The 19,996-nt window shown below is 29.3% G+C and overlaps 1 protein-coding gene across 1 annotated transcript in view; it reads right to left on the minus strand.

The window, feature by feature from the left end:
• dysc (whirlin protein dyschronic) overlaps window positions 1-19,996 on the minus strand; it is a 396,379-nt gene that overhangs the window by 131,825 nt on the left and 244,558 nt on the right. The window contains exons 7-8 of the mRNA XM_021146525.4: window positions 8,410-8,505; window positions 463-525 (exon numbers count right to left, since the gene is read on the minus strand). Of these exons, the coding sequence (XP_021002184.3) occupies window positions 463-525; window positions 8,410-8,505 (159 nt within the window). The remainder of the gene's footprint in view (window positions 1-462; window positions 526-8,409; window positions 8,506-19,996) is intronic.

The following is a 19,996-nucleotide window of genomic DNA, read 5'->3' on the forward strand; positions in this document are numbered from 1 at the left end:
ACTGCATTAAAAGAAAAATAATTTTCATTTTATTTACATATTTTTTTGTGCGATCGAATTAAAACAACATAATAGTGGCCGGAGAATTTTGCAGGACTATGTAGATACTATCTTGACTTCATATTTAAATTTCCGTGATGTAATTAATGGCTACTTAATAAGTACTAGCAATAAGTAATCAAGTTTGTACAGACAAACCCCATAGCTTGTCCATGCATGAAAAAGTATGGACAAAAACAAACTTTTTTTTAAAAAAAATAATTATTATGGAAAAACTCAAGAACTTTATAATTCCACGCATAGACCAGAATGCTGGTAAATGTCTAAGTTATTTTTTTTTAAAAATACTTCACGAGTTAAAAATAATATTAAAATTGTTTTTTTTTGTGACAAATATGTGAATAATGTTCTCGCTAGATCCCCACTTCCTTAAATAAATATATGTACTATAACATTTCTTACAACAGGTGAAATATTCCGATCAGCATGTTCCGTATGTATTTCTACTGGTCTCAGATCTTTTGTCTGTAAAAAAGGAAGATAAGGCTTAAGAAAACGAAATTGATAACTATATATATATATATATAAACAATATAAACAATCGGAATTTATACTATTATGTTTTAAACTTGATAGCCGAAATTAAATTAAATTTTGTCTATAAAAAGTTTCTGTAAAATATAAACTTTTGTGTTTTGTCATTGTACGGAACTAATTTTGATTATTTTACCGACATTTTTAGTTAGAAAGAAAAGACAAGAAGCCTGACTTTAAAGATATATCTATATATATATATATAATTTCCAAATCAGTTATATGACATATTACCGACTGCAAAAATCAATTTTAAAAAATAAGAAGGAACCAGCCGTTTTGCTTTGTTAACTGGTTATTTATTCTAAGTTTCAAAACTAGTTACAAAGTGTACCAATAGCTGAGTAGAAAAAAAATTGCAAAAGCATGTTCTGATGCATGCCCATTCCTAATAAAAGCTTCTCTACTGGCGTACGTAATTTTGTCCTCAGTTATTGAGCCATGTTTTTAAGACTGATGATTGAAAATTTTGAAAATAATGTTTTGACGTTTCTTTTTAGTAATTAGAGCCAACTGTTGGCAAACCTTGACGCCAATTTTGGAACTGAATGAGAAAAATTTCCATTCCGTAAGAAGACGCAGCATATTTCTATCTCCTTTCGTTCTTTTCGAATTGATTTTTCAATCTATCGGGCATTTTTAAGATTTATTTGCTTATTTATTGAAAAACAGCACAAAATATGAGCTAGTTTTAAAGTACAATACGATGCGTAGGCACAAATACTCATTGAAAAAAACAACTTACTAGTCTTATAAATATATGGTAATAAAATAAGCAATATTTTACGATACCAAACAAAAAAAAAAACCTTATGAAAGGTACCTAGTTGATGATAGAAACACCACAGAGTTGGAGGCTCAGGAGAATATTTTTGAAGAAGAGTAATGCTACTCAAATATTTACTGAACACAAAGATTTCTCATTTAAGAATCAAAATATTCACGAATGTCTGCAACTGTTTGAATAATGCTTTTTTTTTATAGCGCATTGCATTTATTATTTCATAAATATATTACAAGAAACTTTAAGTAGTTTCTTTTTTTGAAGAATTTTGAATATTTTATGGTTGAGAAAAAGCCTTCTTTTTTCATTGCAAAAATAAAAATAAAACTTTATTTTTAGTCTTTCAGTCTGGTTAAAAACCCAGAGGATAGAGCGCTCGCCTTCCAATGAGGCGAACCGGGTTCGAATCCCAGTCGATAACAATTTCGCATCCAGCTCGCACCGACCACAGTGCTGACATGAAATATTCTCAGTGGTAGACGGATCACGGGTTAGAGTCCCCTTGCCGTCAGGCTAACCGTGGAAGGTCCTCGTGGTCTTCCTCTTCATGTAACGCAAATGCGGGTAAGCTCCATCAAAAAGTCCTCCACGAAGGCAAAATTTCTTCCAATACTCGATCCAGGAGTTCCTTTGGGTTCAAAATTACAAGGCTACGGAGTTGAACATTAGTAGTAGTAAACCCATAAAATTGGGTCGGCTGTGCAACGACGGTTATAATATAAAATAAAATAAAGCTTTAAAAAACATTGCAAATTAATTACGGTTTTCAGTATCAAATTCAATGTTGCCATTAAAAAAATCAACGCAACAAGTGAACAAAAAATATTTCACTCTAAATAACTTTTGTTCTAATAGTTGGAGTATCAACAATTAAAAGAAACCCTGAATGGTTCAAGTAAGTATCCTTAAATATACAAATTAATTAGTTCTAAAAATTCATTAATTTGACAGATCAGTTTTAAAAACGTACTTCTCTTTGAATAAACATAACCCTTTCTTCGACATATTTGAATTCCTGATTATCAAAAAAAAGGGTGCTTGCCGCAACTTGGAAAATGTGGTCTTAATAATTCAGACAGGAGTATGTTTGAAATTTTAGATTGCTGAATGTAAAATTTCTCTTCTTGAGTATTTCCATATCGCCGGAAATTTTTAAGAGAATCGAAACTCTTTGCACACAATTATAAAATACATTTATTTAAAGACAATTCACGCAGCATAATAATTTTTAATAACTGTTTCGAATTATTTTATTGAAAATAATATTTTATTATCAGTCAAAAAAATTTTGAATTGTAAGGATTAAAATTTTTAGAAAATTTTCAAGTTTATAATTTCAAATGATAAGATAAATTTTAAAAAAAATGAGTTTAATAGGTTTCATAATTTCGAATTAAAAAATTTTTAATAAGTAGTATTTTTATTTTTTTTTTTTACTTATCCTGAATTATTTAACTGATTGGTTGCACAAACTATAAATCAGATATTTGCAAAACAATTGATAATAAAATTTTGATGATACGTTTACGCAATTTTCTTATCATTTTATGAACTACATGCAAGATAAAGAAATTATACATTGATTGGTACATTAAATTCAGGATGTTTCACAATTACCACTTTTAATGTAGGCTTACTGAAAAATCCATCTTCTTGAAAACGTCCCCGGCATTTTGCAATGCACCAAGCTAATAGGAAAAGTCTATTTCCTGATAATAATCTGCCCGGTACTTTTTAGGCATTGAAATCACAATATATGCCTTTAGACTAATGAAGAATTAACTCAAGAATAAACTAAAAAAACTCAAGACTAAAAAAAAACTGAAAAATAACTCAAGGCAGAAAAAGACTGAAAAATAACTCAAGACTAAAAAATAACTCAGGACTAAACTTGTATAACCTTATTGTAATAAACTTTCAGTAAAGCTACTTACTGTTGGACTTCATAACTATAACTTAATGCAAATTGTCTGAAATAAATCAGGCTAATTGAGCAATAAATGTTATTTTTTCTAATTAGCCTAAAAGTCCACTGACTCATTGAAATGTATCTAATGCATATTAGGCTATTCACTATAAGATTTCATTATTACGGCTTATTACAAATTGCCAGAAATAAATCAGACTAATTGAACGGTGAATGTTGCATTCTTTAGTTAGTCTAACGGTAAATTAAATCAATGATATATATCTGAAACCTAATAGACTGCTCACTATATGACTTCACTATTATGGCTAATTTCAAATTGCCTGAAATCATGCCAATTTACACATGAGTGATGCTCTTTCTAATTAGCCTAAAAGTGCACTCATTGAATTAACCAAGTCTAAATAGTATTATCCTACCTAGAACATTTGGTGACTTTTCCATCTTGTCAGACGCATTGCGAAATTTCAGTGGCTGTTTTAAAAAGCCAGACTATTTAATTAGCCTAGAACAAATATTTTTAAAAATTCCATCAGAAAATGATTTGAAAAGTATGGATGCTAGAGGTTAAAATTAATATTTTAATGATAAAATGTTATCATAATTAGTAATTTAGCAAATTTGTATAAAATCCAACCATTAGATGAGCGAATTAAAAAACCGCCAAACCAATTTAACTGTTGGATATAAATGAACGACTGTTAAAGGTGATAATAAGTAGTGTTTTTCAGATTTATACAACAATTAAACTGATTTAGGTACTTTCAAGCAATGAAAAAATAAATGGTCAAAACTACCAGAATATGGTAAAATTCACCGTGTTTCTCGCTCCAAAAGAGCACAAAAACGCTCGGTAACTGTAACCGAAGCGGTTTGGTAAGGATTTCGGTAAAATTAAGAGTAAAATATCGTTTTATACATTAGGATAAAAATTTGGGAAAATCTGGTAATTTCATCATGATACATTAGATAGGAATGTATCCTCAATTTAACAAGATTATGATGTTTTTAACTTTTCATCCCTTTTTAAAGATTCCTCAGTTTTAATAATTCTTAATTATAAAACAAAATATATATGATGTACAATTTCCTGCTTTTCTCATATGTTTTATTTTACATTAAAAATATGAATTTTGATAATATTTTTTTGGAATTAAAAAACTAATTTGAGTGCAGAAAGTGAAGAAACTTTTTGATGACAACTTTCAGAAAAGTTTTTAATCTAAGATTAAAGGGGAGGCGCAGAAACAACTTAAATAAAAAAGCGTAGTTTTGAAGTTTTTCTGAAACTTTTATAATCCAATAAGTCTTAAAAGCAGTTTCCTCTTTGATTTAAAAAATGAAATTGTCTCTTAGAATATCGGCATGCTTTATTTTTTGTTTAACTTCACTAACAAGTTTTTTTTAATGCATCGTAGTTGGTATAGGCCTGATGGTAATCGCATATTTTTTTTAAAAAAACTTCTCTCGTACGAAAAAATTGTAGTAAATAAACATTTTATATCATTTGAATAAAGTTTCACTTATATATTTATGGTTTCTTTTAAGACTTGTTTCAAGTTTTGTGAACCATAAAATTGCCTATATATATATATATATATATATATATATATATATATATATATATATATATATATATATATCATTTAAAAGGAAGTTGAAAAAGCGAACGAAGTTTTACATGGATCGGCTTGTTAGCTTGTTAAACATCAACATACAAATTTAATTAGCATTTCAAATGTATTTAAATATATATAACTGCAGTGTAAAGTTAATTAAGTATCTCTGAATCGCAATATTAATACTGATTTCTAAAACTCAATACCTGAGAACCATCATTTGTGTAAAAGTTTCTACCAATAGTAAAAGCGCATATCAGTTTTGAGTAAATTAGGCTTCATTAAGGAGGTTTTATCTATCAGTTCACCAATTTTTTTCGAAAAAAAAAAACCTCTTTTGAAATAATTTTAGGTATGTAAACCTATACATTAGTTAGGAGACCAAAATATTGACTATAACAGAGCGTGATTTAAAAGCTCAACTTTCATATACTTTTATCTTATACTATAACGACCGTTTATTTTTTTCCTTCTCTTTCGTCAATTCATTTAATATTATGTCATTTTTAAAGTACTTTGCAAATTTGTTTTAATGTTTTTTTTTCAGAATTTAAATTTCAATTTGAAAAGCATATTATGTTAGATTTGCGTTTCTATGTCAAGCGTTGTGAATTAAGTGAATTAAATGAATCAATGATTTGATAAGTCAGCCCATCTTTAAGACGGTGATTTTTTTGAATCATCGTATTAGTGAAAAAGTCAGTCACTGAATATATTTGTTGCAAATCAGTGCGTCAAAGTTAAAACAAATAGTTGAATCAATGCATAAAGGAATGTATTTTCAAAATAAATAAAAGCAAATGTTTATGTATTTTCAGTTAACAACTACCAGAGATATTTTTTCCCTTTTTCTTTCTTAATTTTCAAAATCACGTGAAAAAGCAAATTTGTATATTAAAATTTTTTTTATAATATTGAGTATCTAGTTTTCATGTCAGTTGGCAAAATTGACTTATGCTAGAATTACATCCCCAGTGCTTAAATACCGAGAGAATTTGTTTGCAATTCAAAGTTTCAAAGAAATTTTTTACTTTGAAACGAAGTGGTTTACCAGAACTCACAATTTCTACACTTATAGTTTTAAATTACTAATGTTGGTAAAACATAATTTGCCATAAAAGGTTTCGTTTTCTGCATGAAGGCCTCTTATAAGTTCATTCGCTTTATGACATCTTATAAGTTCACTCGCTGTCTGACGTACTCTAATTTGTTCACTGGTGGTATGACTTCCACTTATAAGTTCACTCGCTTAATGACGTCCCCTCATTTTTGACGCCCTCTTAAGTACACTCACTGTCTGACGTTAACACTTATTAGTTCACTGGCGGAATGACTTTCTCTCATAAGTTAACTCACTGCATGACTTCCCGGTATAAGTTCACTCGCTTAATGACGTCTCCTCATTTTTGACGCCCTCTTAAGTTAATTCACTGTCTGACGTTAACACTTATTAGTTCACTGGCAGAATGACTTTCTCTCATAAGTTAACTCACTGCATGACTTCCCCGTATAAGTTCACTCGCTGCCTGACGTTCTCTTAAGTCACACTTAATAGGAAAGCCAGTGTTACGTTGAAAGTACACACTCCTAAGAAGAAATGACACACTTGTAATGTGTTGCCTTTTTTGCAATCAGATAATTTATTTCTATTATAATTAATGTTCAAATTTTTTCTTCGCTTCAAAACCGAATCGGTTCTGAAAATAGCATTTCACTTCATTAGATCTGTAATAAAACAATAAGAGAAAATCGAAATGGATATGATTTTATGTTTTAAAATTTATAATGTGTCAGATATAGAACTTTGTAAAATCAAGAATTTTTTTAATAAATAAAGTAATATTACTGACTTATTTACTAACAGATTCGCCCATTGAATTATACACTCACTCACGATGCCATGTGAATGAAACATTCTCTCATTCAGCGTCTTGTTGATTCGCTGACTCGTCCTCTGTCTTCTTCGTTTGACAATTTACTGATTCGTCAATTCATTAATTTTTCCATTCAATCATTCGCAAATAATCCACTTTTTTATTCACTTGCTTATTCATTCAGTTCATTTCTTCCTTTTTTCTTCTTTTTATTTCTTTATTCACTTTTTATACTATTAAGTATCATTGATGGCTATATTAAAACATTATATATTATTATTTATATTATGCTCACATTCGCCTTCTTCCGACAAAAATAGTCTCTAAAATTGATTTAAAAAAAAAAAAAAAGCTGAATCATCTTAAAATATAAACGAACAAATGAAAAAATTACATCGATATACTGCATCTGTAACGCTCGGAATAAAAAAATTCTTTATTGAACTTCTAAGACGTTACTCAGGCGTAAGCGCTGAAAATAATTTGCTTGTTTTTTTCATTAAACTATATTTTTTAATGATATGTATCACACATACCTTAATTCATTTTCTTTGAAAATCACAATCTTAATAATTAGTTGTTTTATTTTTTATAGTAAAAATGTAAGGATTAAGTATTTTTTTATTCGTAGTATTGTCTTTTTTATTGTCTCTACAGAAACAAACCACATTAATGATTTCGCTTTCTAATATTACTCTTCTTAATAGTTTTCAGGAAACAATTAATTAAGACCTGAAAGTATATGAGCATCAGAATATGGAAAGAAAATCAATAAATTCCAAGCCTATAAAAAAACAAGTATTTCTAAGAAGTAAAAAATGGAGTATCGATACATTCAATCTATGACTCAGAAAGATAAAATTGTCAAGAACTCTCTTAGTTGATAAAAAGAGAAACTCGGACAAGGATAACTTCCTGTCATTGGGACATCGTAATCCTCTTAGAAGAATGGGAACTGGAATATTTCAAATGAAGGTTTCAATTTCAAGCTTTGGAAAGATAATAAATTGCAATTGACATGAACTAAAGAATAGAGTTGGCCTATATACTTGGTATTATAGTAAACTTTTAGATCTGTTATTAAATACTATCGGTACGTGAAGTAGCCATCATATTTTGAAATCTTTATTACTTGAACTCCTTGTCAAATAATCATAGCAATTGAATTGATATGGAATTTTTTGTAACTAAAGCGGAATTGAATCTCGGGATTTTCCACTAAAAGAAGATTGACCATTTAGGATTCCAGAATCGAAAAAATTAGGAATCACTGCTGTAAACAATACTTTGGAAGAAAGAAGGAATTCGTAACACGAATATTCGAATAACGAAGAAGTAATTCGATTTAATTCTTCACTCATTCTCTAAATAACTAATAGAATTTAGTTCATTACATATTTTTAAATAATTATTGGCCTCCCGTTAATAATTATATTTAAAAATGCTGATGAAATTTATTCATTAAATCTCGGGGTTTTTGCCAAAAGATTGACTGTTTAGGATTCCAGAATCGAAAAAATTAGGAATCGCTGTTATAAACAATACTGTGGAAGAAAGAAGTTATTCGTAACACAGAAGTGTTTCAAGACAAATTATCACAAAAAAACTTACTTTGATTGGTAGTCTTTCTCTCCGGTAAATAAGCTCATCAAATTTTTCAAGATCCCCGGCAGGAACTAAAGCTCGAATTTCTGTCATAAGTGTATGCTGAAAAAAAATTGCATTAAAACATAAATAAACAATATCAATTTATAATTATAATTAACGAAACACATTTAAAAGCATCCAAATGATACAGGTAAAAATAAAGTTTAGTAGATCAAGCTCTAAAAATTCATTTTTTTAACCCCAAAAACTGAGTTTTATCAAAAACTGAGCTTCAATTAATCTTTTTGTGTTATTCCTTTTCTATAAATCCTTTTCCTAATTTTTATTTTACAAAACGCTTTCTCACATTTTCAAAGTCACATCCTGTCCTTTAATCTATTTTCGGCTCAAGTATGCATTAATTAAAAGTAAGACTTTCTCCCCTTTGCTCTTTGTGGGAATCGCGCGACCTAATTGATAAACCAATTACAATAAGATTTTCCCTTATTCCCTAAAATGAAACATTTTACGGATTTACTTTGCAAGATTTTCCCTAACTTATACTGAGGAGCACAACATTTCGTGACCACTTTGATAAACGTTCTCTGTCTATTAATTAATTAAAAAAATTTGTACCCTCCTTCCCTGCCTAAGACCTGTTTTAATCCTTGTTATATATATATATACAATAAAATCATCAAACTTAAACTTGGACTTAAACAATTAAACAAATGATAACGTTTACACTGAGAAAAAAAGTATGGTCAAAACTACCGGAATATGGTAAAATTTACCGTGTTTCGGGCTGTATGGGAATACCAAAAATCTTGGTATTTTTTTCCCGAATTTCTTTGGTCATGACTTTACCAAATAAACAATTATAAATTAAGAATAAAAAAATTAACAAAAAATAAATTGATACTATTAACAATATAAAAATTATCAATGACATATTAATAATAATTAATAATAAAATATAGTTTAAAATATTATAAAAATAACAGTAAAATATGGTTTTACTACCATGAAAATTGGTAAAATTTAGTAATTATATCATAATAACTTAGAGCATGGCATTAAAACCATTTATTTGATGAAATTTACTTTTCAGTTTTGTATATTTTACTGAAAGTGAGGTAATAAGAATTCTAATATTGAAAATCATATTTTCCGGTAAATCTTTACCATATGAAAAGGAAAAAAATCCCAAATGATTGGTTTAAATTTTTTATATTTTGGTTTTTATAACTAGAATTATGTTTCTTCTAACTAGAAATGTTATTACCGTTAATACGGTAATTTTACAAAAAAAAAATTCTCATTCTAACATTCGAAAACATGATAAATTAACGAATTCGTATAACAGTTAATATCTGAGTTGTAGATGCATAACTATAGATTTATTAATGAGCATAAATTTAAAGAATTTCTTTTCTAAATTTAATAACACAATAAAAGTTTCAGCAAATAAAAACCTACATATCCACAAAACCTTGTTAACGAAAACCGTATAAATCAGAAATGCATGTTTAGTAGCAGTTTTATTTTAAGGAAATATTTAAACCGCGAAAAGTTCCCTTAAAAGTTCTTTCTTGATTTTTAATTATAAATTCAATTAATTATGCATTTTTAAGGAGTCATGAAATTGCAAGCTGTAAGCGTTTCTTAATGTTTTCTAACAAAATGCTTCTCTTCCTTTCACATTCTTCCAAATAATTCTTTTTTCCTTTATTTTTAAAAATAAGGAATCTTTATGATCGGTAAAATATCTGAAGCAAAGTTTTAATTAACTTAACCCTCATTAAATGGAAACAATTTAATTTCGTTTTCTTCCTGTAACTATCATCTTAATTGCCCTTTTAGATTTTTGAATAATTAGTTAGAAAAGACGTTTAGCAATCAGAAGTTTAAATGTTTTCCAAAATGATTTTTAATGCTTTTAAATTTTCCTCAACAGTAATTAAAAATTTCATTGGTACTTCATACAAAATCTTGTAACGATTAAGGCAATTACAATTCTTAAAAGTTTATTGCTATTGTAAAAGTGCTATTATTTCACGAATAAGTATCAGAGGCTCATTTATTTCTCTATCTTGTCTTTATATTTATTTCTTATTATTCTTTTATATTTATTTTTTTAAATTATTTCACGAATAGGTATCGGAGGCTCATTTATTTCTCTATCTTGTATCTATATTTATTTTATTATTATTTTATATTTATTTTTTTAAAAATTATTTCACGAATAAGTATCGGAGGCTCATTTATTTCTCTATCTTGTATTTATATTTATTTTTTCTTTTACTCTTTTACATTTATTTTTTAAAATTATTTCACGAATAGGTATCGGAGGCTCATTTATTTCTCTATCTTGAATTTACTTTGATTTTTTATTATTCTTTATATTTATTTTTTAAAATTGTTTCACGAATAGGTATCGGAGGCTCATTTATTTCTCTATCTTGTATTTATATTTATTTTATTAATATTTTATATTTATTTTTTAAAATTATTTCACGAATAAGTATTGGAGGCTCATTTATTTCTCTATCTTGTATTTATATTTATTTTATTAATATTTTATATTTATTTTTTAAAATTATTTCACGAATAAGTATCTGAGGCTCATTTATTTCTCTATCTTGTGTTTATATTCATTTTTTATTTTTATTCATTTGCAAATGGGATACCTGCAAATGACGTAGTGTGGGTATCTAGATCTTTATTGGTTGTTGAAACATGGCATTTGTTTACGTTAGCATCTACTCTATCCATTCTATTTCGAGTAAGCCAATCCCGTCAAGTATCAATTCTTTCACTATATATTTCTTACTTAACTCAAAGACAAGCGCAAAGCCAAGTAGAGCATAAGCAAACTAATTATGCATCGAAGTTGCCGGTTACACAAAACAAAAATATATCACGGTTACAGTAAAGTACATCAACAAATAATAAATCTAAAAGAATTAGACAGAAAATAATTATATTTAAACAAATTCAATGTTCGATACGGCTCTATATTTAGTTAATGTCATGTTAATTAACATTCTAACTTATGTGAAGAAACATAGCACAACTTTAACACGCCATTTTGCTTATAAAGGAACAGCTGGCGCTGATGTCATAGGTCACATGTGTGGGTATCTGTGGTCTTCTTGAAATGCAACTACCCAATTATGAAACTTATGCAAAAAAGTCGAAGTAGAAATGAAAAACTTTTATGCTTATTCTGCGAAAAGGAACAGTCTTAGCTATCATATTTGTTAATACTTGAAAAGTTACTCTAACGGTCGGGTTATAAAAGCATGACAAAGTTCGAGATTATTAATTTATTTTAATGATTTTTGTCTAAGGAGAAAAATATTAACAGATAACGATTTATTTAAAAAAAATTCCGTATTCTTTTTTTAAAAATATTTAAGACATTTCTCCATTTTAGTTTTTAAATGTATTCTATCTTTAGTGAAGGATAAGTATACGCAGTTTAAAAGTAAAACATTTTTCCGAGTTTCATATGTACTCAAATAGCGGCTTTTTTATTTTCTTTGCTGAAAGAGGTTAGATGAACAACATTAGAGGAAAAATCTCGCCAAATTGGCAGTTTTTTTTTTTTTTTTTTAATAAACTCAGACAATTCTTTTAAGCTATTAGATATTATAAGAATTAAGAATTGATAGTTAGATTATAGAAATCAAGGTAATGAAACTGGGAGTTTTTATTTTCTTTATCAAAAGAAGAACACTGGTATTTTAAAATTCGAAGTTTTTCGAAAAGCTGAAAAGATAAAATCTTTCATTAAAGCGGAAGATATATTTAGCGATATTATAAAACTTCTTTTCATTTTTGGATATATTTAAATATTAATAAGAGAATAATTTTTCAATTTTACTTTCGAATAAAAGACAGTTTAATATCGCAGGTCTTTTTGTTTGAAGAAAAACTGGAGTTGCTGGGCTACGAAAGAAAATAAAACGTCCAATACGATAAATCGTCGATCCACATTTGACAAGCTAAGTGATTTTATAAATGCTCTATATAGGTTTTTTTAAATATATTTTTAAAAATACGTTTTGGAAATATTTATTGGGTCATTTATTTTAATAACTGATGGTATATTGAAATAACTTAATTTATAGTTTACTATCATTAATGGTTACTAGTTATTTAAATTTGTTATTTATACCACGGGGTGTCCCAGGATTATTTTGTTTTGTTTTATTTTATTTTATAACCGTTATTGAACAGCCCCAGCAATTTTGTGTTTACGACTACTAATGGTCAACTCCGTAGACTTGCAATATTGACCCAATCCAGAAGACAAGGAAGCTCCTTGATCAAGTATTGGGAGATATTTCGTCTTCGTTGAGGACTTTTTGATGCAATTAACCCGTATTTGCATTACATGGAGAGGAAAACCTCCCATGGTTAGCCTGAGGGGAAGGGGAGTCTAACACATGATCCGTCTACTACTGAGGATATTTCACGTCAGTACTACCTGTACCAATTTCAAGTTAGCACTAAGGTCGGTGCAAGCCAGGTGCGGAATTCGAATCGACGAGCCAACGGTGGGATTCGAACCCCGTTCACTTAGTTGGAAAGCGAGCGCTCTACCCCTGAGTCACCACAGCACTTGCAGTATTATTGGAGAAAACTTTAAGGTAAGGTAAGGTAAGGGACATCACAAGGATTCAAATCTGCATAACAACCCAGGGTCCGAAACATCTTCATTCGATGCTAGGTGGTGTTCACAGATAATTGCTGGAAACGAACCTGAATGGTTGAACATATTCCATACTGCTTTTCATTTTTCACACTGTAAATACGTATTACAATTACAGTACAGTCTCCCTACAGTAATGTCTTAAGACAACGAATTTCTCCCTAAAAAGAAATTTATAACCGGAAGGTCAAATGAATTTAAAATATATTCCACATAACGAAGTTTGTATCTTGTTTTATTTTCTCTCTAGATTTTCGATTTTAGCAATTTTTGAAGAAAGCTGTCATTAAAAAACTTTAATTTCTGTGCAAACATTTCGCTCAAAGGTGAACCCGTGAGTTGAACCACTCTCATTGTTTCCAAAATTTAGAGAGTTGGCGTTTTGATTTCACAGCTAGCTCTCACCAATGAGAAATAAAAAAAACCAGTGATCGTAATTTAAACAAACCTCAGTAAAATTAGTAAAGTTGACCGTTAATTTATACGGTAAATATCTAATGCTTTCAAACTAAATTTGGGGGTATACACGTATTCAGTGGTGGTTGTAGCATCAGGCTAATCACTAAGGTCTTACGTTCGAACCCATCCTCTGTACATTGGTCAACACTCAACTCTTTTACTTCTCGCCAGGTGACAGCACCACACAATTTCTCCTCGTTTCAAAGTTCGACTTGGATTCGTCAAACAATCGCCCGAGTTTCAGAAGACATCAAGGACAAACAGAAGATAACTTTCACAAGTATAACGTTAATTTAGAGTCAACGACCATATATTTAACCAGAAAACATTTACAGAATCAGCTGTATTTCATGGCCATGCATAATACGAGCATAAATTTATTTTGACGCTCTGTGATTGTAACACGTTTTGCTGGTCACTGACCGTAATCTAACGGTGAAAATCTTTTACAGTGTAGCGCACAATAACTAGATTATATGTTAAGGGATAAGACGCATTTATAATATAGATTAATTTCCGACATAATTAAGAAATTATAATTTAATTTTTTTTAACTTATCGAATTCACTTAAAACTTTGTAGCATTAACTTAAATAACTTAAAATTCACTAATTTTCGTACAATGTAATTTTCTCTTAAGCAAATTTTTCAACTCGAACCAATCTATTTCATTATAGAAAAACTCAAATTTATAATATTATATCATATTTTTATATTATTCTTAATTTTTACAGATTTTAATTTTCATTCACTCAAAATAATAGTTTCAAAATATTCTTACGCTTTGAAGTTTTCCCCTTAGACCTTATTGTCTTCAAACTTAGGCGAAATTTAAAAATTTAACAAAATAACTATTATTAAAAATATGTCACATCAGAATTTCTGTAACATAATTTAAAATAATTAATATATTTACACGACATCATATTAAAATGAGCGAACATTTAATTAATATAAATCAATTTTATCATAAGCAAAAACCCTAACAGGAAATTAAGTTTGTCAGGAAAAGCTTTTTTACTTTTCTCTTTTAGCGTAACTCGAGATAAGGAATAATGGAATTTAAGACTTTAAGGAAAGAAGAAAAAACCTCTTTTTCAAAAATCTAATTTGCATTTTTTTTAAAGTAACCTGATTTAAAGAATTCTAAAGAAAGAAATGGAAGGAAATATTCGATGTATGGCTATAAGATTTCGAGTTTGGAATTCGAAATCATGCAGAAAGATTGAAAGGAACTTTTTTCTGTTTTATTTTTATGAAAAACTTTAGAAAACCTTCTGTCTGTAATTTCCACCTTCACTTTAATGATTTAATAAACTTATAAACTGAAAATTTCCCATTTTCAGTAAATATATTTGAACATTAAACGAATCAGTAAGGTTTCAAATTTATCGCTTTAAATTTCTACTTTGGCAAGAATATTTTTATGCGTGTCTATTTTTTTTGACACCAAATAGAAAATGATTGCATGTATTTTTTTACGAGAGCTTTTTGAATTTTTTTAAATAATTATTTTGGACTCTGGCGTAATTTTATTCACGGAAATAGATTGAAAAAGAGTGAAAATAATATATTTTAAAATTATAAAAAGAGCGAAAAACATTTTCTTCAGAAAGAGAACCCCAATTTTTAAACGTAAATAATAATAACTAGGAGGCTCCGCCCCCTGCTCGCTAACGCTCGCCAACCCCCGAGAATTGCTACGCAATCCTATGTGGTTCACGCCGTGAACCATGGCTCGCTGCGCTCGCTCGCCAATGAACACAATGTTCTAGCACAAACACATAATATATTATCATCAAAGACATAGTATTGTACTTATGTAGATGAATTCTACCAATGTTCTTATTGGCTTTTAAAAAAGTATATTAGCTATTTAGATTGTACATGGTGAAAAAATCAAAACATTAGCTAAATAAGAAACATATAAGCAAAATAAATTATCAAATATTGCTTCACTAATATTCTGCATTTTAAAGCGTGAAAATTCAATGCGTAAATAAACGCGAAATATAAAAAAAATTCAATGCATTCAATACAAACACTTAAAAACGTTTTTTAGACGTTTAGGTAGCTCCCAGTAGAAAAATATCAATTCAACAGCGGCCTTTTAAAGCATTCTCACTTCAATTAATTAATTAATTCCTATTTGAGTTTAAATTAAATATTGTCATGTTTTTAGTGCATGAATCTGAATTGAACAACCTGATAATGCTCACTCTGGTTATTGTTATCTGGTTGCTCACTACGTGCTCTTGCGCGCCGAATTCAATCAATTAAAAATGAAAACTGTTGCCAGCGCGAGAAAAGAAATATCATCGGTTTTATTGATACATACATGCGTACGTACGTATTAGCGTTTTATATAATACTAGGAGGCTTCGCCCCCTGCTCGCTGGCGCTCACCAACCCCCAGAACTGCTTTCACAGTTCATTTCGGATTGCTTCGCAATCCAATGCTCGCTTTGCTCGCTCATTGGATACGTTCTTAACGTCTAGTTTTTATATACTTTTTTGAATACTGAAGTTCCGAAAACTTTTCACTGTAGAAAATTCTAAACCTGTACATTTCAATATTCATTTGAAATTGAAAACAGTTCAGATATTTTTCTTAATAACACTATTCTAATTTTCAGTTGTTGAGAAAAGTGACTGTTGTAAGTTTTGTTTTAAAGTCTTTCCCACCAGAGGGCTAAAGCCATGTGTTGTAAAACAATATGAAATAGTAGTCTGCCACTGAACGCCGGATGCAAAGCATCGACTTTGATGAAGATAATTTTGTATTTTTAATTCTCTGAAGGGCGCCACCTTAATAATATGGAATTTGTAAAATAAATGTAGATATTTTTGATTGTTGATGAAGCCCATCATTTTGTGTTTTCATCAGTGTTCAGAAGCAGAATAACTATAAGTTTTTTATTTTATCATAAAAAAATAAAATGTATGAAAATGAGTATAGTCATAGAAAAAGTTAAAATTATAATATAGTATTTGTCAGTTAAAATAAAACTTTTTGTTTAAGTCATTGCTAACAATTCAAATTTCTCCGAGGCAACTCTAAAGTATAAATTAAGGTAGTATTGTTAAGTTGAAACACAATATTTTTAGTTTTGATGTCAACAATACAATTCAATTTTTCACAAAAACGATTGTTTCCATTGTTAAGTTCAATGTCAACAATTTGAATTTTTCTGAGGCAACTCTTAACCTCTAAACATTTTAATCTAATTTTTTTTATGTACACATTTCTAAATGTCAGTATTCAACCACAAAACAACTTAAAGTCCTCAAATTTAGCATGAAGTTGTAAAATGTAATGAAAAAGGGTCATAGCAATAATGAAAGTAGAAGTAAAGTTAGTACTGTAAAATTAAAACAATATTTTTAATCAATGAGCCAAGTTCTTCAAGAAGCAGTTGTAGAAGTAGGTTGTTTATTTAAAACTTTTTATAGAATTACTTTAAGAACACAATTGTTAATTTGGGCATTTGGCGATACAACACTTTTAGAATTGAAGGATTTGTTACGTCAAGCGCTCAGGTATCATAATTTTGATCTAGTTGCGCTTCTATGTCATTTTGATTTATGTTGCTAAGTTAACTTTCAAAAAATTCTATGGCTGGCAACAGCATTTTTATTTTTTAAGTTGTTTATTTTTATTTCTTTTAGAATTCGTTATTTTTTTAGCGAAATGTTTTTTAACCTAATAGAATTATTTGCCGACTGTTTTATCTTTGAATGAAGAAAATAAAGTAAATATTTAACTGTTGTGAAAAGAATCTTATTTAGTTGTACAAAGTACTTCAGCCAAAATTTGAGAGCCACGTAAGAGAATTATATATAACACATCATTAAAAGGCAGAATGCTTTGGTGTTTTCAAAACAAAGCAAACGTTGCCACTGGCGGAAAAGAAATACAGCTAAAATTTGGGAGCCACGTAAGAGAATTATATATAATAGATAGATAGATAATTGTTTTTATTCCGTGATAAAATGAAGAACCATGTTTCACCATTTTTTTCAAAATAAAACCTTGCTGCTAAAATTTTATTTTATAACCATCGTTGAACAGCCGACCCAATTTTGAGTTTACGACTGTTCAAACTCTGTAGCCTTGTAATTTTGAACAAAATCGAGATGACAAAGGAACTACTGGACAAAGTATTGGGAGAAATTATGCCTTCGGGAGGGCTTTATTGATGGAACTAACTTGCATTTGCAGTAGCCATTAAACTTAAAAAAGCATGTTATAACGTATGTTTAAAATTACTTTTATAATAAATGCAGCTATCATTTTACACATAAGTTTAGCTTTTATTAGTTGAAAATGTATGTAGCGTGGCAGTGTAACACTGGATAATGTTTTGCTCTATTCTTGCTTTCCATGCAGATTTCTTTTATGGTTAAGATTTATAAAATAAATAGTAGATACTAGTTTACGAGATAAAGGTGTACCAATTGCTGTTTTAATTATGTCTAGTGTTTATGAATTTTAAATCTGTTTTTGTGTTGTTTAAGTATTTCAAAAGGTGATTTTCTACTTAACGATTTTTCCATATAACGAGCTAATTATTATCGGGATTTAGCTACTTCCTTAAATGGAGGTCCGACTATTTACAAGTCGATTGCCAGGATAAGCGATGTTGTTTCAGTTTTGGATCCCCTTTACAAAATCAGGTTTAGCTCAGCATATAAAACACATTCCCATTTTCCTTGATTTATTTTAAAAATGCGTTTTATTTTAATGATATTTTTTAAATTATGTTTTGTTTTCGGAGCTCTTTTATTCGGGAGGGCGCTGCATGTAAACACAAAAGGTGACAAAAAAATTGGCAATTTCCGCCAAGGGGCATCATTACATAAATTTTTTTTCGAGATTGTTTTATCGAATTCAATTTCCGCTAACGTTTCTTAAAATTTCTATCAAAATAGTTGAGACGGCCAAATGAATTAATATAAATATTTCAATAGTTAAAAATACGAGGGTTGTAAATTAAATAGTGGCAACTTAACCTTGAAACTCACAGAAGGGCGGGCATGCGCAAATAGGATATGGGAACGGTGAGGTGGCGCTGTTGTCGATGTGTAGAGTGCAAAAAAACAGTCGTTCTGCTTAGAAGGGTAGTTGTTGTGTGGCGTAAAAGTGAGGAGTTTCGTTTCCATCGCTCTAAAGCATGTTTTCAAAAGGCCTAATGACGAAAAAGACGAGATGCTTGAACCCATTGTGCTACTGTCCAATACGGTAAAGCATTTGCCCCACAGCCTTCCACTAATCGTCGATAGCATTCTGTTGCATTTTTACCACGGGCAACCTCGATTTTAAACGACGACAGCTTATCACCTTTTGAAAACATGCTTTAGAGCGATAGAAACGAAACTCTTCACTTTAACGCCACACAACAACTACCCTTCTAAGCAGAACGACTGTATTTTGCACTCTACACATCGACAACAGCGCCACCTCACCGTTCCCATATCCTATTTGCGCATGCCCGCCCTTCTGTGAGTTTCAAGGTTAAGTTGCCACTATTTAATTTACAACCCTCGTAGTTGAAGATAGTTTCAACTAATAAGCGTAATAGTATTCTGTAATCATAATTGATAATTTTCTCCAAACATAAAAAAAACCATTAAGTATGTGATAATTGAATAATTTATAAGTAAACATCATTATAGTTTAATTTTTATTATTTGTTTGATGATGACTGCCAAATGTTTCTAGATCTTCGTTAATTATGGATTCGATTTTATGTTTTTTTCTGCCTAGTAAGAATGCACCAACGACAATGAGAAATGCTTTTAGAGATTAACTTTTTTATGTTTAGAAATATCCTCAACTGAATTTAAAGACGAAAACTTGGCAATGGATGTCATTAATTAATTGAAAACAAAAGTTAATTAAACACCCTCGTGCATTATTTGCTTTAATAGCACTTACGTTCGGAAACAAAACACCCGTGTTAGCAATACGTTGACGTAGTATCAGGGATAAAACTGATAGATAATAATATAACAAGCCAAAAGAAACAAAACTTAATTAAGTTTCGACAAAGAAAACAAAAGTCTTAATCTTTGCAGATCAATTAAAGCGAACAGTTAATGCACACTTTGTTTAAAAAGATTTATTTGTCAAATAAAATAGATGGAATCAAAAGGCTTATAAAATTTCTAAGTTTCATAAAAAAATGTAATAAGTTGAGTACTATGAAAGGATGCAGGTTAAAAAGTTTATTGAACCTATCAACATGCTTTAAAAGTGAAAAAAAATAAACACTTTAAAATAATAAACAAATTAATAATAAAACAGAAAATAAATGTGCATAATTTAATAGATTTTGATGTTGTTGTTGTAGTTAATTTACGTCGCACTAGAGCTGCACAATGGGCTATTGGCGACGGTCTGGGAAACATCCCGAAGGATGATCCGAAAAC

Source organism: Parasteatoda tepidariorum, chromosome 3 (genome assembly GCF_982258835.1).
Source record: "Parasteatoda tepidariorum strain Cologne lab strain chromosome 3, Ptep-v5.0, whole genome shotgun sequence".
Classification (NCBI taxonomy): domain Eukaryota; kingdom Metazoa; phylum Arthropoda; class Arachnida; order Araneae; family Theridiidae; genus Parasteatoda; species Parasteatoda tepidariorum.